The 19,064-nt window shown below is 35.4% G+C and overlaps 1 protein-coding gene across 2 annotated transcripts; it reads left to right on the forward strand.

Moving 5' to 3' along the window:
* Nucleotides 1–379: 379 nt before the first annotated feature.
* On the forward strand, nt 380–18,339 carry LOC124155773 (cell division cycle protein 23 homolog). Of its 2 annotated transcripts, none has more exons than XM_046529864.1 (11): nt 380–676; nt 765–902; nt 973–1,085; nt 1,295–1,548; nt 4,547–4,724; nt 4,941–5,120; nt 7,321–7,485; nt 11,089–11,335; nt 13,348–13,630; nt 16,371–16,452; nt 17,198–18,339. In XM_046529864.1, the coding sequence occupies exons 1-11, from the start codon at nt 519–521 to the stop codon at nt 17,320–17,322; spliced, it is 1,923 nt and encodes a 640-aa protein (XP_046385820.1). In that variant the 5' UTR covers nt 380–518; the 3' UTR covers nt 17,323–18,339. The 2 variants fall into 2 exon arrangements, with proteins under 2 accessions (XP_046385820.1, XP_046385821.1); XM_046529865.1 differs by having other exon boundaries at nt 381–676; nt 16,371–16,445.
* The last annotated feature ends 725 nt before the right edge of the window (nt 18,340–19,064 follow it).

The following is a 19,064-nucleotide window of genomic DNA, read 5'->3' on the forward strand; positions in this document are numbered from 1 at the left end:
TTAATGTTGGTACTTGTACAAGTATAAAGATGCGCCTTTAACTACTTATTTGTTTTCTGAAAGAATTCGAAATTCCACGAATGTTACAGTAGGGGAACCTCAATTATGCCGCTAACACTGTTGCCTCTACGTGTGCATTACAATCAGTTTTTAAAAATCGCCACTCACGACGCTACCGGTTAACCATATCCACATATAAGAGGAAGTAGGCACAGCCATTGAATAACAATAAAATTAACACTTTTACGAGACGATTCGCGTTCGACTCCCAATTAAAGAGTCCAATAAAACAGGAAAACACATCCGATTTAAGCCGGAGTTAGCGAGACCGCTTCCACTTCAGAGTTGAATTGAACGAGATACCGTTGCATATTAGCGACACTATGCGGCCACTTTTGGCGAACAAATAAAATGCGCGCTCAATGGCAACACTTACGACGAAGTATCCTCATGTGCTCTTGCCTCCTTTTATTTAGTTCCTTTGGGCAATTCAAAGTAAGGGAACAATGTGGTGATGTATGAAATGGGGGTACTATAACATTCCTGTGCATACCCTACGAAAAATATTGGTCATGGATGAAGGCTCGTTGTTTTTCGATCTGAAGGCTGTGAAGGGAGATCTCCTGAGAGGGATACATAAGTGTTCTCAGAGAGGTCTAATGAATAGTGCTAAGTGGTAATATTGTTGTGCTGTGCATCGACTTTCCTATCGTGTGCTGCTATAGTATACTCATTCCTCACCAGTTACTCATTGTTTATTGCAGGCTTGCCGAGTTGAATTATGCCCTTAATGACGTTAAATTAGATAATGTGAAGCTCAATTACGATCAAGATAAAGTATCGTCTGAAAGTGACAGTTATCTGCTGGCAAAGAGCTACTTTGATTTAAAAGAATATGATAGGTAATTATTCCATTACTTATGTTTCCATTGTGAATTTTTGTGATGCTAATCATTCTTTCATTTATTATAGGTGTGCTTTTTTCACGGAGTCATGTCGCGTGCCAAAAACGAGATTTCTCCACTTGTATTCGCGGTATTTAGCCAGCGAGAAGAAAAGAATTAACAATATGACCGAAAAAACATGTGAGATATAAAATAATTCTATTTATTGTGGTGTTCATTGTTTTGGTGCTTTATGTTGGTGTATTCATAATTTCTTTGTCATTCAGCTTTTAAATGGATGTGTTAAATAGATACATGTTTTTTAAATTCCTCTGTGTTCATGGTTTTTAGTTCACTTTTGCTGGTAACCGAGATTTGTAATATGAATGTCTTTTGTCGTCATTTAATAGTATCAGCTGTTATGGAACCATCTGAAATGGGTCCATTACGTGAATTGGCATCGGACCTGAGACGAGAAAGATCTGAGGGTTCTTTAGGGTCATCTAGCCTTGACGGATTTGGACTATACCTTTTAGGAATCGTGGCAAAACGTCTAGACTTACTGGCAGAGGCTGAAGAAGCTCTTGTTGCAGCTGTCAATGCAGAACCAACACATTGGGGTGCATGGTTAGAACTGGCGTCATTAGTCACAGACCGCTCAAAGGTGATTTCAGAACTAATGATTAATTGTCATTTTCTTTTCATTTTCAGAGGTGAGAGGTTTATTGATTTTTAAGGTATCTGTTATCTTTTGAAACTTAAATAGTTCTAGAAAATTAAATCAGCGTTCAATAATGTGCTGAAGTCAGTCAATTTTAACCCTCAATTCTAAGGATAGTTTGAGCTATGTCTATCAGTATTAGAGAAATGGGTAGATTTTAGTTATCATCTTTCTTATACAAACTCAGAAGATCAAGCCTTTGTTTTCCTTTTCACTCTGTGCTTCATCCCAAATTTTGTTCAGATTGGTAAGGGTAGAGATCAACTCAAGTTTAGTTGCTATTAGTAGCCCAGTTCCTTTCCTGAGCATCTTCTAGCTTTAAGGAATTTTGTTGGAGTGTTCTGGGGCTTCACACAAGAACCAGGGACCCCCTTTATTCAATCACCAAATGCTTAACCCGCTATTCCACTCTAATTTGATTGCCCCTTCTGTGTGGGAGTATTTGTTTTTATTGGCTTCATTAAAAAAATACTTACTAACCTTTTTTCTTCAAGTCTCCTATGTGGTAACTCAATATTTATATGCTGATATGCACTCAGGGGTGGTTTCATGGAGGAACAAGAGGGGCTTTAGCCCCCCATTGGGTCTTAACTTACATTGAACTAGCATAAATTATCCTAGCTGATGTATTTTACTAAATGCAAATTTTAATGTATGCAACAAGATTATTAATTGCAAAAGAAATATGTATCATTTAAATGTTTTGCACTAAACACGATTTGAATGGCAATAGTATTGCATCCAATCATAAAAATATTGTTGAGTACTATATATTATCATTACATATACTGAGATACTGCTGTGGATCTACTGTTGTTGATTTTAAAAAAGGAATGTTAGATTTTCTGTTAAATTACGGTCTGTACAGAAAATATGAGTCAGGGTAATGCAGCTTCTGTGACTGTGGATATTTGTTATAGGACAGCATACTCCCGATTATCCGGGCTAATGATGGGGAAAGGCAGCACAAATAATCGGAAAAAATGAATAATCCAAAATTTCACTTTAATTTCATGTATTTTTCATAATTCATGTAAATCAAAAAAATTATTATTATTTATGCACATTGTCTGTTACTTTTTAGGTTGCTTACCGGAATCATTCACTGCTATCTTTTCTCGACTGCGATCTTTTTAGTGGCGATAACGTGATTCTATGTACTCGTATTCCTACTGCTCCATGTAATACCTGGTTTCCGAAAACTGCACCCCCGTGTCTGCGAGATAACGGATTCAGAAAATAGGTTTACAGGAATGCTTTAAAACCACTGCACAACATCAGAAACTACACTATCAGGCACAACCCTGCGTAGTCACATCTTGAGCAAGTTGCTGGGTATGTAATTGATGTGGGACACGGTTACCCGATCACACATCTTGATAATTAGATTACATGAACAAGGAGCTTCCGTGAAGGTAATGGCAGCACCATCACCCCATCGCACAGCAGTGGTTAAGGGAAACAAAGACTTTTGGCATTTTTTCTATGCAGGCAAGTGCCTGGCTATGACTCATGCTTTCTCTACTTCCACTTCCCTTGCTGCCTTCACTTCTTCTATTCCCTTCCTCTCCAGTTTGACCTTGAATAGTCTCCGCATAAATATGTACGAGTGCGACGAAAAGTGGCTGTATTCAACTGAATGCGAGACCACAGCAATAATTCGGCATTTGTGGTATGAAATATATAATCATAGATCGTAGACAACATTTCCCTTAATTTGCGATTGGTTGGCCATTGAAGAATCTTCTAAAATTAAGAGTTTTTTCCCTACCGGTTTCCTTTCCTACTGATCAAAAACTTCGAAGAAGTGTAAAACTCATGCACAGATAAACCACCGCCAGATAATCGGGAGTCTGCTGTACATAGACTTGAGAAAACATTGTTGTGTGTGGACTCAAATAAGCAGGCCTTGAATATGTAAGTGTGAAAACTATCATGAAAACATGTGCGCTGAGGTATAAAATATTGGTGAATTCAGTGATTAAGCATTAAAAATATATTGGAGTAGCCGATACTGAGTTTCATGGGGTAACCAATGTAACCAGAAGTGGTAGCACTCATTAAATTTATAATGTAGGGTTATATTGGGTACCCAATATTGGGCCATTATGGGCTTTCATTGGCAGTCCATGACTAGTGAATGCCAACATTGTCATCTTGTTCCAACATTGGCACAGAGTGGTAGGCTTCTGGGGTATAAGTAAATCAGTTAATAGAAATAGAAACTTTATTATTTTTAGCCATATGAGGAACTAATTCCCTTCCACTATTTGCAATGAAAGTAAAAAAAGAAAAATATAAACCGCTTCATTCAACCCAATTCAAAATGACTATTAACGAGTTGATTATTCCATTTCTGTTAGGGGTAATGCCTGAACACAGAAGATCAGAATTGAAAGGTAACTGGGTAGGAGTACAATTTCTTCCTTTTTTTGTTTTTAATGAAAAGCTGTGATTCATTAAGCTGGATTGTTTAGTGCCAGTCAGAGAACACAAATGGAAAGGAAAGAGGAATGTGTGAATACATAATGACTTTGTATACTGACCACCATTGAAGTGTCTTTTGAGGGCCAGTTAGAAAAAATTACGAGGCATAAAAACCTTTTCTCAATTGACAAAGTATGCACTAGGGTGGTTTTTTATACAATTTCCGATTGCTAAGGACATACTGCTGTGCATAGAAAAGCATTCTGTGTTTGTTATTAGTTAATTTTTTTCCAAATTGATATGATCTTTGGAAAGACTGGTAAATTTTGAGTATTTATAGTGATTGCATGCGAATAACTTTTTATCAGCTCCTTAGCTCTTCACTACTTCAAAAATAGTTTTCATTTTTTGGGGTATTCATTTTATAATCTGTGTAAAGTTTCTTTGTCTTTAGTATTATTATTATGAAGGGTCCAAGTATGACTCATGTAGTTTTAAATCTCTTTTATTTCAGTTAGTTGATCTGAAGCTTCCAAGTCATTGGATTAAGCATTTTTTCCTTGGTCACGTTTATTTGGAAATACAGCTAAATGCTGAGGCATTGAGCACTTATTGGTCTCTTTCTCATGCTGGATTTGGTAAAAGCAATTACATTACAGCCCAGACTGCTATAGCACACCACAATCAAAGAGGTAATGACTTTGATTTCTCTGCTGCATTATACGACTAGAGTATTTTATTTTTCAAGTCATGAATATAAGTGTATGATAAGAAAAAGCTGAATTTTTACTGTTATGAAATAGTCTGATAGCCCTTTACTACCGTCTTGAATAAATGTTGGATGATCATTTGATCTCATGGCTTCCATTTGAACTTTCTAAATTGGAATTCTCTTTCTACTTTCTCAGATGTGGATCAAGCAATTGCACTGTTTCAAAAACTTCAGAAGTGTGACCCATACCGATTGGACAATTTGGACACGTACTCAAATCTTCTTTATGTTAAGGAGTTAAAGGTGGAGCTAGCCAATTTGGCTCATCATGCCACTCAAATTGACGAATACAGAGCCGAAACATGTTGTGTTATTGGTGAGTATGAGTGTAGTGGAAATGTTAAACACTTGTAGGGTTGGAAATGTTAAACACTTGTAGGGTTGCTCGTATTTTTCAAGGGGTGCCTTAATTCCTGGTTGGCCATTTTCCAATAATTTCAAAAATCAGTCGAATACATTATATTTATGCTATTTAGTTGATTTTTATTGTATTTTAATTATAATTATTCTTCGTATACGATTGGTGAATATAAGTTATCATTTTTACTTGAGCAGGAAAAAAATTAAATTTTTAATTGTGAGAGGCACATATGTAGTTACGTCTCCTACCATTATATTTAAAATTCATATGGATGTAATATTACATATTTGATCATGTAAGTGTTATGGAATTGATCATTTCCTTATTTATTAATCAGAGGAGAGTTCTGAAAATAATTTAGTATCCAATTACCGTTCATTGGCTGTTGTATTATGCATCTCTTCATCCTCAATAGAGCAAGGGCCTTGCTGAATTGATGCTCTGGCTCCCATAAGATAATTTATTTATTTAACACCAAAAACGGCACTAAGGCCTTTACATTGGGTTAAGGAGTTAAAGGTGGAAATAATGAAAATATTAGGAATACATATAAGTATAAGTAAAGGAACATTAGGAATGTATAAGTAAATAATCAAAATTAAGCTATGCTTGGCCTACACTAAGGTTGGATAGTTGACCATTCTCGTTACAGTGGTGGTCGTATTCTCTGTCTGTACATGCCAGGCAGGATAAACATGGGTTCAATTTATCTAGAAATTTTAAGGGAACCTCATGAAGGCCCCCAAACTACTTGATCTTGTCATATACAACACCCACTACCTCTACTCTCATCTCTTTCCCACCCATTGCATTAATTTGTGCTTCTGTTCACTCCAGCAAAGGTGGCTGTGTCCAAGTCTACGAAAATTCATTTTGTTCATACATAATTAAAATAGTGAGCATGGTAACATTTTTTTAATAAAACAGTCTGCCATGAGGTGCAATTTCAATGCAAAGAAATAAAAACCAAGGTAAACGTTTGGGAGCATATTACAAAAAAACATTGAAAGCTAGATAAATCAAATTTTGGGTTCATATTAGTAAAATATTTTGTAATGTATACCAAGTTGAATTCAAAACTGAGTCAGTAGGAGGTATGATGTGTTTGATTTAGAATTAAATGTTCCCAGAATGAATGAATTCTTGGTCTTTTATGGTCATCCATTTTGGCCTATTTTCCATTACAATATGTAATCAGCACTGAACTATTTAGTTGTTATTTAACTGATGTTTGCTTTTCTTATGTGTTCTACTTGAATTATGGTTCTGAGTGGAAAGACTGTATTTTTGAAAATAGTATAATGTTCTATGAGATATGTCTATTTGCAATTTATATAAAGTGGTAATGTAATACATTATATGTAACTTCTTCTTCTTCTGTTCAACAATATCTTCCTGCATCTAAAATGTATTTTACCCTAATGCTTGAAGCTCAGTAATAGGGAGACCAGATTTAGACTAATTGTTTCGCTCGTTAGAATTCTCATCATAACTGTAACTTTTTATAATCTTCACTTATTTATAAACAAATAATTCCAATACAATTCGAAACAAACTCTATATTTTGAAACTTAGAGCATAAAACCAACATCAAAAGCCACCATGATATCACAATTCCATTTATATCTACCACCACCGCTCTTCTGAACCACCGCCATGAACTGCATCAGCGTGGATCCTGAGTTCCGCTATATTCCTCTCCTCCCGCTCTCTTCTCCTCTCGTAGGCGCCTCCCCTTCTCTGCTTTCTCTTCCTTTCTCTGCTACACTGCCACCTTTCTTAGTCCTTATCCCGATCCTTCCTTAAAACACGTCTGCCTCCTTCAACTCTCCATACACAAATCCCCGTTTTCCTTCACAACAATCCCCCCGTCCCTCACTACCATTGTCAGTTTTAAATTATATAAAAACAATATGGTGGCTTGTTTATGTTATGTTACATAACACTGGCCCTAATGATTAACATCTTAGGCTAATTTCATCACTAATGATATTTGTCCTAAATCCCTCAAGTTCCCATTAGTATTTATTTTTTGTGGCCCTCTGATTTTGAATAATGTGCCATTTAATTGCTCTTGATATTTTTCTCACACATGGCTCTCTGCATTCTTGATTTGCTTGTGCTTACGTCAATCTTCTTTTATTTATCTTTAAAGGTAATCTTTACAGCTTAAGGGCAGAACACCAAAAGGCAGTGCTGTACTTCACTCGTGCATTGAAATTAAACCCTTATTTCCTCTCAGCATGGACACTAATGGGTCATGAATTTATGGAAATGAAGAATACAAATGCAGCTATTAGGAGTTATCGTCAAGCTATTGGTGAGATTGAACTTAATTTCTATTTATTTATTCATAACATTCTTTAAACCACCTGTGGAATGTTTTTTGTGGAGAACTCAACACTCATAAGTTAATCTGTGAATATTTGAAATCTTTTTCTGTCAATGTCTCAAAAAGCATAATACAGCAGACTCCCGATTATCCGACTGCGGTTTAATCGTGTTGCGGATTATCCGTGCACAATTTTCACTCTCGCTCAATTTTTTCCGCGATCTTTATTTTTTTTTTTTTTATCGGATGCAAAATCATCGGAATTACAGCATTAATGCTAGGATACGCTGGGCTTATTATTTCTGTTAGAATCCCCTTCGTAAAATGGAAGTGATCACGCGCTAGCTGCATTCACAGGAGTGCCGTTTTTCTGTTTTCCAAGCCTCGCAGTGTGCGCCCGTGCTCCTTGATCACGGATACACGGCACGCAGCAGTTGTGACTCGGCCAACTTGCGCGAGATGCGAGTACATGTTGTGGTGCCTAACAGTGTAGTTTTCGACGTCCAGCAGTAGTTTTGAAGCATTTGAGCAAACCATTTTTCATTATTCGTGATCTCACAGCCACGGATGTATGGTTTTTGAAACTAGGCCTTAAATGGAGCATTAATAGTACGAGTATAACCATGTTATCGCCGCTAAAAAGATCGTGAACTGGTGGAGAAAGCTCTCAATGAGTCCGGGAAACACTCTTAAATAACAATAACTGCATAAATAACAATACATATATTGTTTGTTTTAAGTAAATTATGAACATTGCAAGACATTTAAGAAGAGTAAGTTTGGATTATCCGTGTTTTCCGATTATTCGTGCCATCTCTCCCCATCATTAGCCTATATAATCGGGAGTGTACTGTATAATGCAAAAACACTCCCAAAGGACTGTGTTTTATGTCACGTCTATTGGAGAGTTTGTTTGTTTTCATGATGTAGATAATGGAAAAATTATAAATTTTGTCAATTTATGAGGTATTTGCGTGAACTAAATTTTTCCATTTTTTATGAGCTATCTTTTATTGTTTGTTTTCATTGAGGTATAACGTTTCTTAGTGAGGTCGTGAACAAACCCCCTGTTGTGAGGGACACAACTTTGATCTGTAGCCAGGCTGTTAGTGCAGAGATTTGTATTGTTAGAGAGTTCACACGTCCGGTGGATTTTCACCTGTTATATAAGAAGGAAAGGAGAGACAGAGCAAACTAATGCTTCACCTCCTCGGTTAAACAAGGGGGGTTTGTGCAAATACTACAGCGGCAGTAAAAACTACGTTGATGTGCACAGGCTGCTTTAGACTGGGGATGGTGGTACATGTCTGCGCTAATGATACTTCCTAGTGCAGAGCTCATGAGATTTCAGGATTCCTTAGCATAAAAAAACAAGTGCGCAAAAATTGAGCGCATATTGCTGGCATGGTCATAGGATCATAGTGCTGGTTTGCAGGGCATATAAGGGACAGCATAGGTATTCCACTTGAATATCAAATCTGTAGATATGATCAGCGAAATAGGATCTGTGAGGAAATGTTCTAGCTGTTAAATGACATTTTTACCGGCTCTGCAGCACGAAATAACTGACTCGGCAGTGCTCATGAAAAAATGGACAATGAAATAGCATATGGTGTAAAATATGGTACCCTCACCCTTGAAATTTTCCTCCTGACCCCCTTTTGACTTACTGCAAGACTTTCACACCAAGAATCTTTCACGCTAAGGATTTATGTGCAAAGGAATTTTGTGCAAAGGCCTTCGACTTGAAGGCTGGTAAACTAATCTTAGACGATTGCCTTCAACACTCTGTCTCTGACCATTGCCTTCAACCCTCTGTCTCCGACCCCATGTATCCAACCCCCTTTGTCTGACACCCTATCTCTAACCCTATCATTGAACTTGCGATACCAGCTGTTCAACACTTAATTAGCAGTCCTAAAGACAAACACTTGGACTTTGGAAATCCTGGGGGAAGTTGGTGCTGAGGCATAGTCTGCAGTTTGGAGTGAGAAGTAGTTCAGATTTTACCTATCAAATCTCTCTCTCCCTCCAACGCCTCATCCTACCATTTATCTCCCCTTCTTGGCTTCCAATTGCCTGTCTGAATGTCCCTCACCCTACCGAGGAACTTATACCACTGAGAAGATTGTGGAGAAGGAGGTATTCCCCACTGAGTATGATGTTAAACTTTTTTAAAAATTGCCGTCATGGGGGTTAAATAAAAAAGTATTGCATTGGTAATTGGATTTTCTGAGTGATGGTACGAAGAGTATATATAAGTCTTCAGAAAAAGGAGTAAGGTAAAACAAATTGTGTACTTTGTGTAAATTTTTCTTTTATTTTTCTAAATAGTTTCATTTCAGCTGTATACATTTTTCTAAGTATTTTTCCAAACATTTAAAGCCATCTTTAAGGTATAATTTCAAAAGCTCCTCAATATGGACACTTTTTTCAGCAATGAGCTACTTTTAGGATTTAAACCTTTGTCCACCAAGCTATTTCATCAAGTTGGGAAATGAGAAGAAGTCGCTGGGGGCCAAATCGGATAAATACAGTCAATTTTGTATTAATTTGAGATTTAATTCCAAAATTTTTGATATCGTAACTGTGTACCTGTGCATTGTCTTGATGAAATAGGATCTTTTATTGTTTCATACAAGGACGTTTTACCTTTTTTCAAGTATTTGATAGGAATTATTGTGCATCCATCCCAAAAGACCAACCTTAACCCTACCGGCCTATTGCACCATCTTTGCCTGCTTTGGAGCCCGTTCACCTTCAAAATCTACTGATATAGATGCGCCATTGTCTCTGTAGTGAAGAGATGAATCTTTATTTCATCAAAAATTATATATTGAGGTAGAAAGTCCTCAGCATTGTGAGGGAAAACAGCCAAGGCAGCCCCATAGTCGATCATACTTATGGGCTTATTCTCCACTGTGAGCAAAAGAGCACAGATATTATTTACATACATCCATCTTACCGAGATTTTTTCCAGACCCAATTTTACATGCAAAATCTTATTGGATGTGCTGTGCAATATGCCCATGGCCTCAACTATCTTCCATGCACTTTGATTCGTTTATCACTTAAAACTACGTCACGGATTTTGTCAATCATTTTAGGGATTAACGCATCCACAGAGCACCTGAAGCGATGTTTATCTTATATGGATGTATGGCCAGGATAAAATTCATTTACCCAATTGTAAATAGTGGAAAACACCAGAGCAGGTATTCCATGAACGTCATCCAATTTAGCTTTAATCACTTTCAGTGGTAACCCTTTCAAAAACAAGTATTTGATCACTGCTTGAAACTGTTTTATCAATTTTCATAATCAGATATATATTGGGAGTTTTGAGGATATAATGTTTGTATATGGACATGCATTTCCCAAGGTAAAGTTACGGACCACATCAACAAAAATTAACTTCCACTTTTTCCTTGCCTTATATTTATTAAAACTGTTCCGTCTAATTAGCCTCGTTTGATTTTTTCTTGTATTTTCATTCATATTTAGTTTTGTTACATATTTTATAACCTCTATTGTGTGTTATATATGTACATAATCAGTTCACAGCTAAAATTTAATAATTTTTCATTTTAGAAGTAAACAGGAGGGATTACCGTGCATGGTATGGACTGGGGCAGACTTATGAAATACTGAAGATGCCTGCTTACTGTCTTTACTATTATCACCGAGCGCAAGCTCTGAAACCTATGGATAGTCGAATGCTAGTTGCTCTTGGAGAAACCTATGAGAAATTGGAGCGAATGAGACAGGCTCTTGGATGCTACAAGAAAGCCCGTGGTGTTGGTGACATTGAAGGTGGAGCTCTCTTGAAAATGGCCAAGTACGTCCTCATTTTTTTCTTATAAAACGTGAGTTTTACGTATGTCTTTGTGTCCAGGGGCCCTTGATAACCAGAGAATCTGGGAAATATGCTTCAATTTTCTGAACTGGAAATTTTCCATTAGTTATTCATGGATTTTTGGTTAAAAGACGGAAATATTTATGTAATTTTGTCATGTCATGGCAAAAAAATCCGTTATCTTCAATGAAAATCAGCCATGAAAGCTAAAAAATAGAGATTTTTTAATGGTTTTATGTGCATAATAATGTGGAAATATGTATAATAAATAAGTAAATTGGAGACATAATCTTAGGTAGACTTTTCGTACCGTCAGCCATTTTGCATATTAGAAACATAAAGCTAACTTATGTTACAAATGATGCTGTCAGTATCTTATCAAGTACTCTTTTTCCTCCTCTCTTGCACATTTTACAACTTTAAATATCAATGTATATTGAATTTTGGCCGTGGATAAGCATTAATTGTTATTATTTTCATTACCAGACATATTTACCAACAGAACTTAATATGTACCTACCTTAGCCTATCTCAGGTTTATTCTTTGTGTGAATCTACGCACTCTACTACTGTTTCATTTCTCATTTTTGGCAAGTATTCATAATTATTTCCTTACTTTATTCATGAAATTTTATAGGTGTATGAGAATATGAGATGAAAAAAATTAACAATTGGCATATAACTGGAAAAATGCCTCATTGGCTCACATAAAAACATCTACATATAATCCTTAATGTGTTAACCTGGATCCTTAAATTAAGACCCTGGACCCTGGAAATTTTTTGAAGTTAAGCCTTGAAACCTAGAATTTGCTTCAAATTAATAATGTAACATTTGTGGATGTCCTGTGTGTGCTTTTACTTATGCACTTGAAGCTCAGTCTCGACCAGCACCATTTCAATTTGTATGAAGTAAGGAAGATTTTAACTGGAAGGAGGTAGGGATGTATTTGAAATATATGTACCCCATAGTAACGCTAAAATGACATGTGTGAAATTTTGTGGTGCATGTTTGAAGGATGGGTCGGTTCCACTTCTTTGTTGATTTCTACTGTGGCTTGGTTCCTGGCATCGGTTCCGGTTTTTACTTTTGATTTTAGGTTATTAGTGAAATTAAATCAAATCTAAATTTGGTTGTGGTATTATCAAAGCTACCTTAAAATTATGTATCAAGTTATATCATGAGTGGTTGTTTCCATATCATCACTATTTAAACTATGTAATGTAAATTGTACTTGAGAGAAGTTTTCAAACTGAATTTTGTGCAACTCATTTTGATACTTATTTTTTCTTTATTGCTTCTGTTTTGATTATGGTTCATAGCCTAAGCACCTAGAGAACCAAGAAGCAAACTGACCCTTCTATAACATATCTGTGCATGTTATGATCTCTACTATCTTCATTTTATAAAATGTCTTCTATTACATGCTGCTACTTTCCTTGCAGCGTTTTCATACCTCCTAATATTTCAATGAGCCTTTCAATCTTTTTGATAAAAAAATCAAAAGTCATTTCTAAAATACGAAAGTACATAATTATTTTCAGTTATTTCAATGCTGCCCTCGCAATATAATGATGTTTATGACTCTGATCAGTCAATGACAGTATCCCAGGAGCAAAGATAACACATTTTTGGGGCATTGAGGGTCAAGTTGATCCATGGGCATACCCAGTGGGGGGGAATAGGGGGCAACTGAGAAGGAAAAATAAATTTAGTTCAAAACAAAATTTATGAACCAATTTTCCTTTTGAAGAAAAATGATATTAGTATAACATATGAACTTAAATAAACATAATTATTTTTTCAAGAAAATAATTACAAAAACTAATAAATTGCTGTCATAATTTCCTTAAAATTTTGGTTTCATCAACCTTTTTTGTGCAAAAAAGTTACAACTTGAACGACCACAGCTAGTTTTGCCCTACGCCCATGAGTTGATCTTTTATTGATTGAATTAATACTAGAAACTGACCTTCAGTATATTTTCCTGGTAGGATTTATGAGAAATTAAAGGAGCTGGATCATGCAGCAGAGTCTTACAAGGAGTATGTCCAGGAAAATGAGCCAAGGACGGAGGATGGCTCAGTTGTTATTGGCAGTGGGAGTATTGTTGCAACTACACCCATTGTTTCCTCTGCCAGCCCTCGAATTGGTGGTGGTGGTGGAGACCGCATTGAAATGGCTCAAGCATACAAGTTCTTGGCAAATTACTTTATTAGACGTGACAACCTTGATGAGGCGTACGTTTATTCTCAACGATGTCTCGAGTATGATGAGGTAAGATAAGAACTATATTACTCGTGGAAGTTGATAATCATGATTTATACTCTTTAATAAAAGCATATTTGAGAAGAGAAGGGTACCAAAGGATCTCTATTTTATTGTTATCTTTTAAATTTTACTGCTGAATATTTGTACACTATGATTACTCTCGATATGAACTATATTTTAGGATGAGGATTGTATGGTAAACTACGATCTCTTTTCAGGATTTATGCCCTCACAATTAGGGTATAAAACCTGTCTTTATTAAGTTATGCAAAGTAATATTCATTCTTAAATTATTCAATTTTGTGCTCTGATACCTTAAATTTCATCTTATTTATTCAGCACTGGGCATGATAAGTGGCATGAAAGCCAATGATAAAATGTAATTCATTCAGAATTTAAAGCTAATTATTTCTATTCATAGTAGTGATGTTCAAATCAACATAATTCGGTAGATTGCTTTGGACGTGAGATTTTTCATTTAAATTTTAGGGGTCTCACCATTTTTATCAAATATCATTGCCTACTTCATTAATGTACTTTAAGGAGGCCTATTTGTTTAATGATAAGGCACCAGGTGTTCTGAATTCAGCAGGTGGATTTTGAATGAAATCTAAGTATTTTGCTACAGAAAGTAACTCAGTAAACCATATGATTTTTGAAAGTTTGCTCTCTTTATTTCTGCCAAATTTTCTTTGCCAGTTCAGTATACAAGACTAAGGTATCCCTTTTAGAGTTAAATCCTTCTCACCTTGATCTATTTACCTATACATGATAGTCCAATAGATTTTTTGGTACTTATCGGTTATCGCCAAACATTTTAAAAAGATACTTAAGATGAGAAATTTGAGAAAAAAAAATACTAAGCATAATTATATGATCTTCATGGTAATTCATTATTTGCTATTAAATATATGTAACGCTTGTAGCCATGTTCAACGGTGAAGTGTGAACCTCCTCGACTTGCTTGTAAACAAAGAAGAGGCAAACAAATCATTGCTGGAGAAAGGACTTCTACCAGAGAAATGAATCTGTAAGAAATCCATGAGATGAAGATGTACATCAGACATCGAGTCGAGTTCAAATGCCTTAAGGAAGAGTCCTGTTCCACATCTATGAATTTGCCCTTAGGAATTTTTTTTGAGAGTGGGGCTCAGCAAAGTGGCGAACAAAAAGCAGCGTGGAACAAAGCTCAAGTTCTAGGACACATACCTAGCAGAGTTTAAAGTGCGCAAGGGATGGAAAGGTGGCAATCCAATTGATTCGTTGTTGGAAATAATTGTCAAGATGTGGCCACCAGTTAAGAATCTTTGAGTTTGAATTTGCTAAATGAATTACATAATTGCTTTCATTTTTGAATTGTTTTGATGTTTTTAAAAAGGTTTAGCGGTAACCGATAAGTACCGATTTTTTTAAGAAGGTTTTATCTTCTCCCTCCTTGTACTATGCTTTAATACACAAGGATGACTGAGAACATCTGACTACTCTCCCCTTAACACATTTTAATTTTTTTTCAGTTTTCCACATAATATTATTGTGTGGCCCTCAAAAATTCTACGATTTTAGCTTACAATGTTTCAAGTATTGATACAACCTGTAAATTGCCTGGCCTCAACATATGACTTGAATTGAAAATTATGCTTGAACCCATTGTTAGAGTAATCACTTTTTTCTTTATTTCTTAGAATTTCTTATCTGATAATTTTTCTAGATGGGCTTGTGCCATGGTTGACTCTTTGTATTTGTTAAAGATTGAATGCCGACTTAGCCATTAAAATAAAGATTTTTGTAAGAAGCATTTTATAAAAGCAAGTATTTTAAAACTTTTGGTTTCAAATAATTGGAATTTGCAAGCCTGCATCATGTAACCTCAGGTGAACAACCTACAATTTAACAGCTTTCTCAGTTTTACAACATGTGCGTGATGGTCCAGGGTAAATACATTCATTTTTATGGGAAGTCATTCCTGATTGTAAGACCTTCAGTTGTATGACCCCAAAAGCTTAACCCTGCCAATCTATTTACATATAAATCAATCCTAGTTGTATGATATCTCTAAACTGCTGGCAGATACATGTGTCAAATTTCAAAGCCAATGGACTTCACTCAAGATATATTTCATGCAGCATAGCCCGGGCCCTTATTTTTTTATGAATTCCAATAATTTTATTTAATTATGTTTTAAATTTACTGATTTTAGGTAGAATAAAATTTATTTTCCCAAAAATCTCTACATAAGGTTTATTCTCTGCATTAATTAATACAAAGTGCACTAAATATGCTTCTTTTATTGACTTTGACTTTAAGAAGAAAAAAAATGTATTGCTTTGTTCTAGACTTCAGAATAGATGGTGTTTTACAATACAGTAAATATATTTTAATAAGTTTTTGTTTGATTCTATAGATTTAATTTTAAATCCATGTCATTTTTATAAATGAATAATAACATTTATCGTTTGAGTTTTTCTTGAAATTATGTTAAATTGGCTTCCTAAAGTGAGAGACCACTCACTTTTTTGATGCTATCACTTGTGGAATTTTTTTTTGGATCTGGAACATTGTACTACTGCAGTTCCCCTGTATATTAAAATGATGTCTCAAGCTGGTCGATTTTATTTCTTAGCATTCAAAGAGCTTTTATGTATACATATGATAGGTTACATTATGGTGCATCATTCATGATTTTGTTTTGTTGTGCTTTACTTTTTTTGTAAATAATATCTGTTCTCTTTCCATGTCTGACATTTAGACAAAAGAGGAAGGTAAAGCTCTGCTACGCACAATAGCACAAAAGAGGAGTTTACAAGAAGAGGGTTCGATGCAGGTAAAAAGTAATGTGGATCTATTTTAAACTTTGCATGCTTTTTCTGTTTCTATATGTAGCACTTTTTTTCTTTTGAAAATATTTACGTATAAGCCATTTTTTCAAGTAGAGCTATTTTCATTTTTGATGAAACCGCAAAATTCCCAAAAGAAGGTTAAAAAACTGAGCTGCCTAAATTAAGTAAAGATTGAAGTATGAAAAGTCCTATCTTATTTCACATTTTTAAACCATAGGGTAATTTGAGATATTGGCCTCGGGAAACTTGATTTCTTTATCCAGCTGCATTTTAATGTTATGCTATTTGTGCCCATATTTTAAATTATTTAATCATCCTTTACTTGCTCTTAAGTTTTCCTGTTTACTAAATTCTCTTTCTTCAGATGCAGTTTTTTAATCCTTGAATTAATTTTTTTTATTCTTTTATCATGGTGCAGGAGCATACCTTTAGGTATGATATGCCCTTTAGTGGAGTCAATAATAATTCTGAAATCGCATGTATGTGTTCCCCTTTTCCTAGCTCTTCTCCCAGTAAATTGGATACAAATAGGATCTCTTGTGATATTGAATACCCAATTTTGAATGAATGGTTTTTGCTGAAGATCTCTTTTTGCCTCTCCATCCAGATTTGTAAATCAAATTAACTATTTTGGTGCTGAGTAAATGACCTCATATATGTGCCTAAATGTTCTCTATCTACATAAGAGGTCAGGGATGTTTCAGGTCTAATTTCACTGTGCTTGATCTCATCTAAGGTGGAGGAACCGAACTGCTCAAGTGGGGAGTTGTACCTTGCCGCACCAAATCTAGACTGGCAGGAGAAGAAGCATCGCCATCTCTGAATCAGCCGTCACCCATGAACCTGAGCATTACTCCTTGATGTACGGCACAGTTAATCTTTCAAGATTTGAGCCCCCAGGAAACTGTTCTGCCAGCACGGAGGTGCAGAAATAAGGAAGGTCATCATCATCTATATATAGGTGTATAGAGCACCTTGTTCATGTACATGTATTGTGTCTCCTGGCTTGTGATAAGGGTGCGTGTTTCACTGTATGGACTCCTTTGAGCCTAACAGAGTTTTTAAATTACCTGATCATGAAGTGTTCCAGGTAATTATTTTTCCCACAGACTTCTGAACATTCTTTCTCCAATGATGCCATATGGATTTGTAAGCCATTGTAGTGCAATCTGAGTGATGTGATTCAGGTGCTTCCCATTCTTGGAAGCAGTGTGCCAGATGATGCTGGGACGGGTGGGAGTTTTTTGTCTCATTGTCGAGCAAGTCATTGTAATTTGCTGTTCTCTCTGCTTTCCCTGTAAGTTTGGCTGCCTAAGTTTTACTCTGCTGACTGAGAATTGATAAATGCTGGGAAATAATATCAATGAATTTATATGTAATTTTTAAACATTTGGTATGTTTACAAGTTCTGTATAAATTCATTGATGATGTGCTTGGTTGGAAATAGAACCCAGAAACCCATGTGAAAATATATGAATTGAGGACTATTGCTGTTGAGAATTGATTGAAATTTATATGTGTGATTCCATTGGCTATCCTATTGGTTATTAGTTTAAATAGTTAAATCCTCTGTTAATTCTGTTTTATGTTAAACAATTTTTCTAAAAGAACAAATTCAAGTGGTGACTATGCCTGAATGGAACAAGAGCTGTTTGTTTCTTGTTCAGCGTTTGAGCCTTTTGCTCTAGTATTCACACAAGATGAATTTTTTCAGGGTGTAAATAGCTTCTTGCAAATGTTCCTGCTAGACATCGTGCAAACAACTGTACCATGTAAAATGGCCTCAGAGGTGATAACCACATTTCATCATGTCTGTGTTCATTTCTTTGAACTCACCAAGTGATGATGGGAATAAAAAAGCTGCATTTTTTAAGTGAAGAGTGTTGGCATTATTCATAAAATTTTTGGTTGATGCCATTGTATGTGCACTTAATTCAGAGAAAATTGGTGTCATCTTTGGTGTTCACCCTTTAAGGCTATAGCTGAGTGAATTGTTTTCTAAGTTAACATAATGTGCTATATTTGTCTGGCCCACTACCTATTCTGCTTTATTATAGGTACACATATGTTAGAGATGGGTCGAATAGCATTTTTCTCGAATTCGAATACGAATAATTAATTTTTTCCGAATGCCTCACTTGAATGGCGAAAGTGTACTGCATTACTGAATAAGCATTTTTCCACCAATTTTTATTACAAATGAAAATTTAAAAATTGCTGAACATTTTGCAAGTAATTCTACTTACAGCTCCCAAATCTTGATGCAACTGTCACCCACAATTACATCAAACTTGCTCACATGAAGCACCGCAATGCTTTTGTTTTTTTTTCATGCATATGCATATTGAAGGTTATATTATTTGTACTGCTTTACTACATTCTTTGAAAACCTAAAAATAATTATAAAATTGACAATAAATTTAAAATTAGAATACCTACCTATGTAAAATGTAAATTTGATTATGCAAAAGGGAATCAGGAAAGGAACAGCCTTCACGCATGCATTTGAAGGTATTACATTCTTCTTAGTGTTGCTCTCGTGGAGTCACCAGGATTATACGTATTTTAATGCTTAATTGAATGCTTATTTTCAATGATAAGTT

The sequence above is a fragment of the Ischnura elegans genome, chromosome 3 (genome assembly GCF_921293095.1).
Source record: "Ischnura elegans chromosome 3, ioIscEleg1.1, whole genome shotgun sequence".
In the NCBI taxonomy this organism is placed as follows: Eukaryota; Metazoa; Arthropoda; class Insecta; order Odonata; family Coenagrionidae; genus Ischnura; species Ischnura elegans.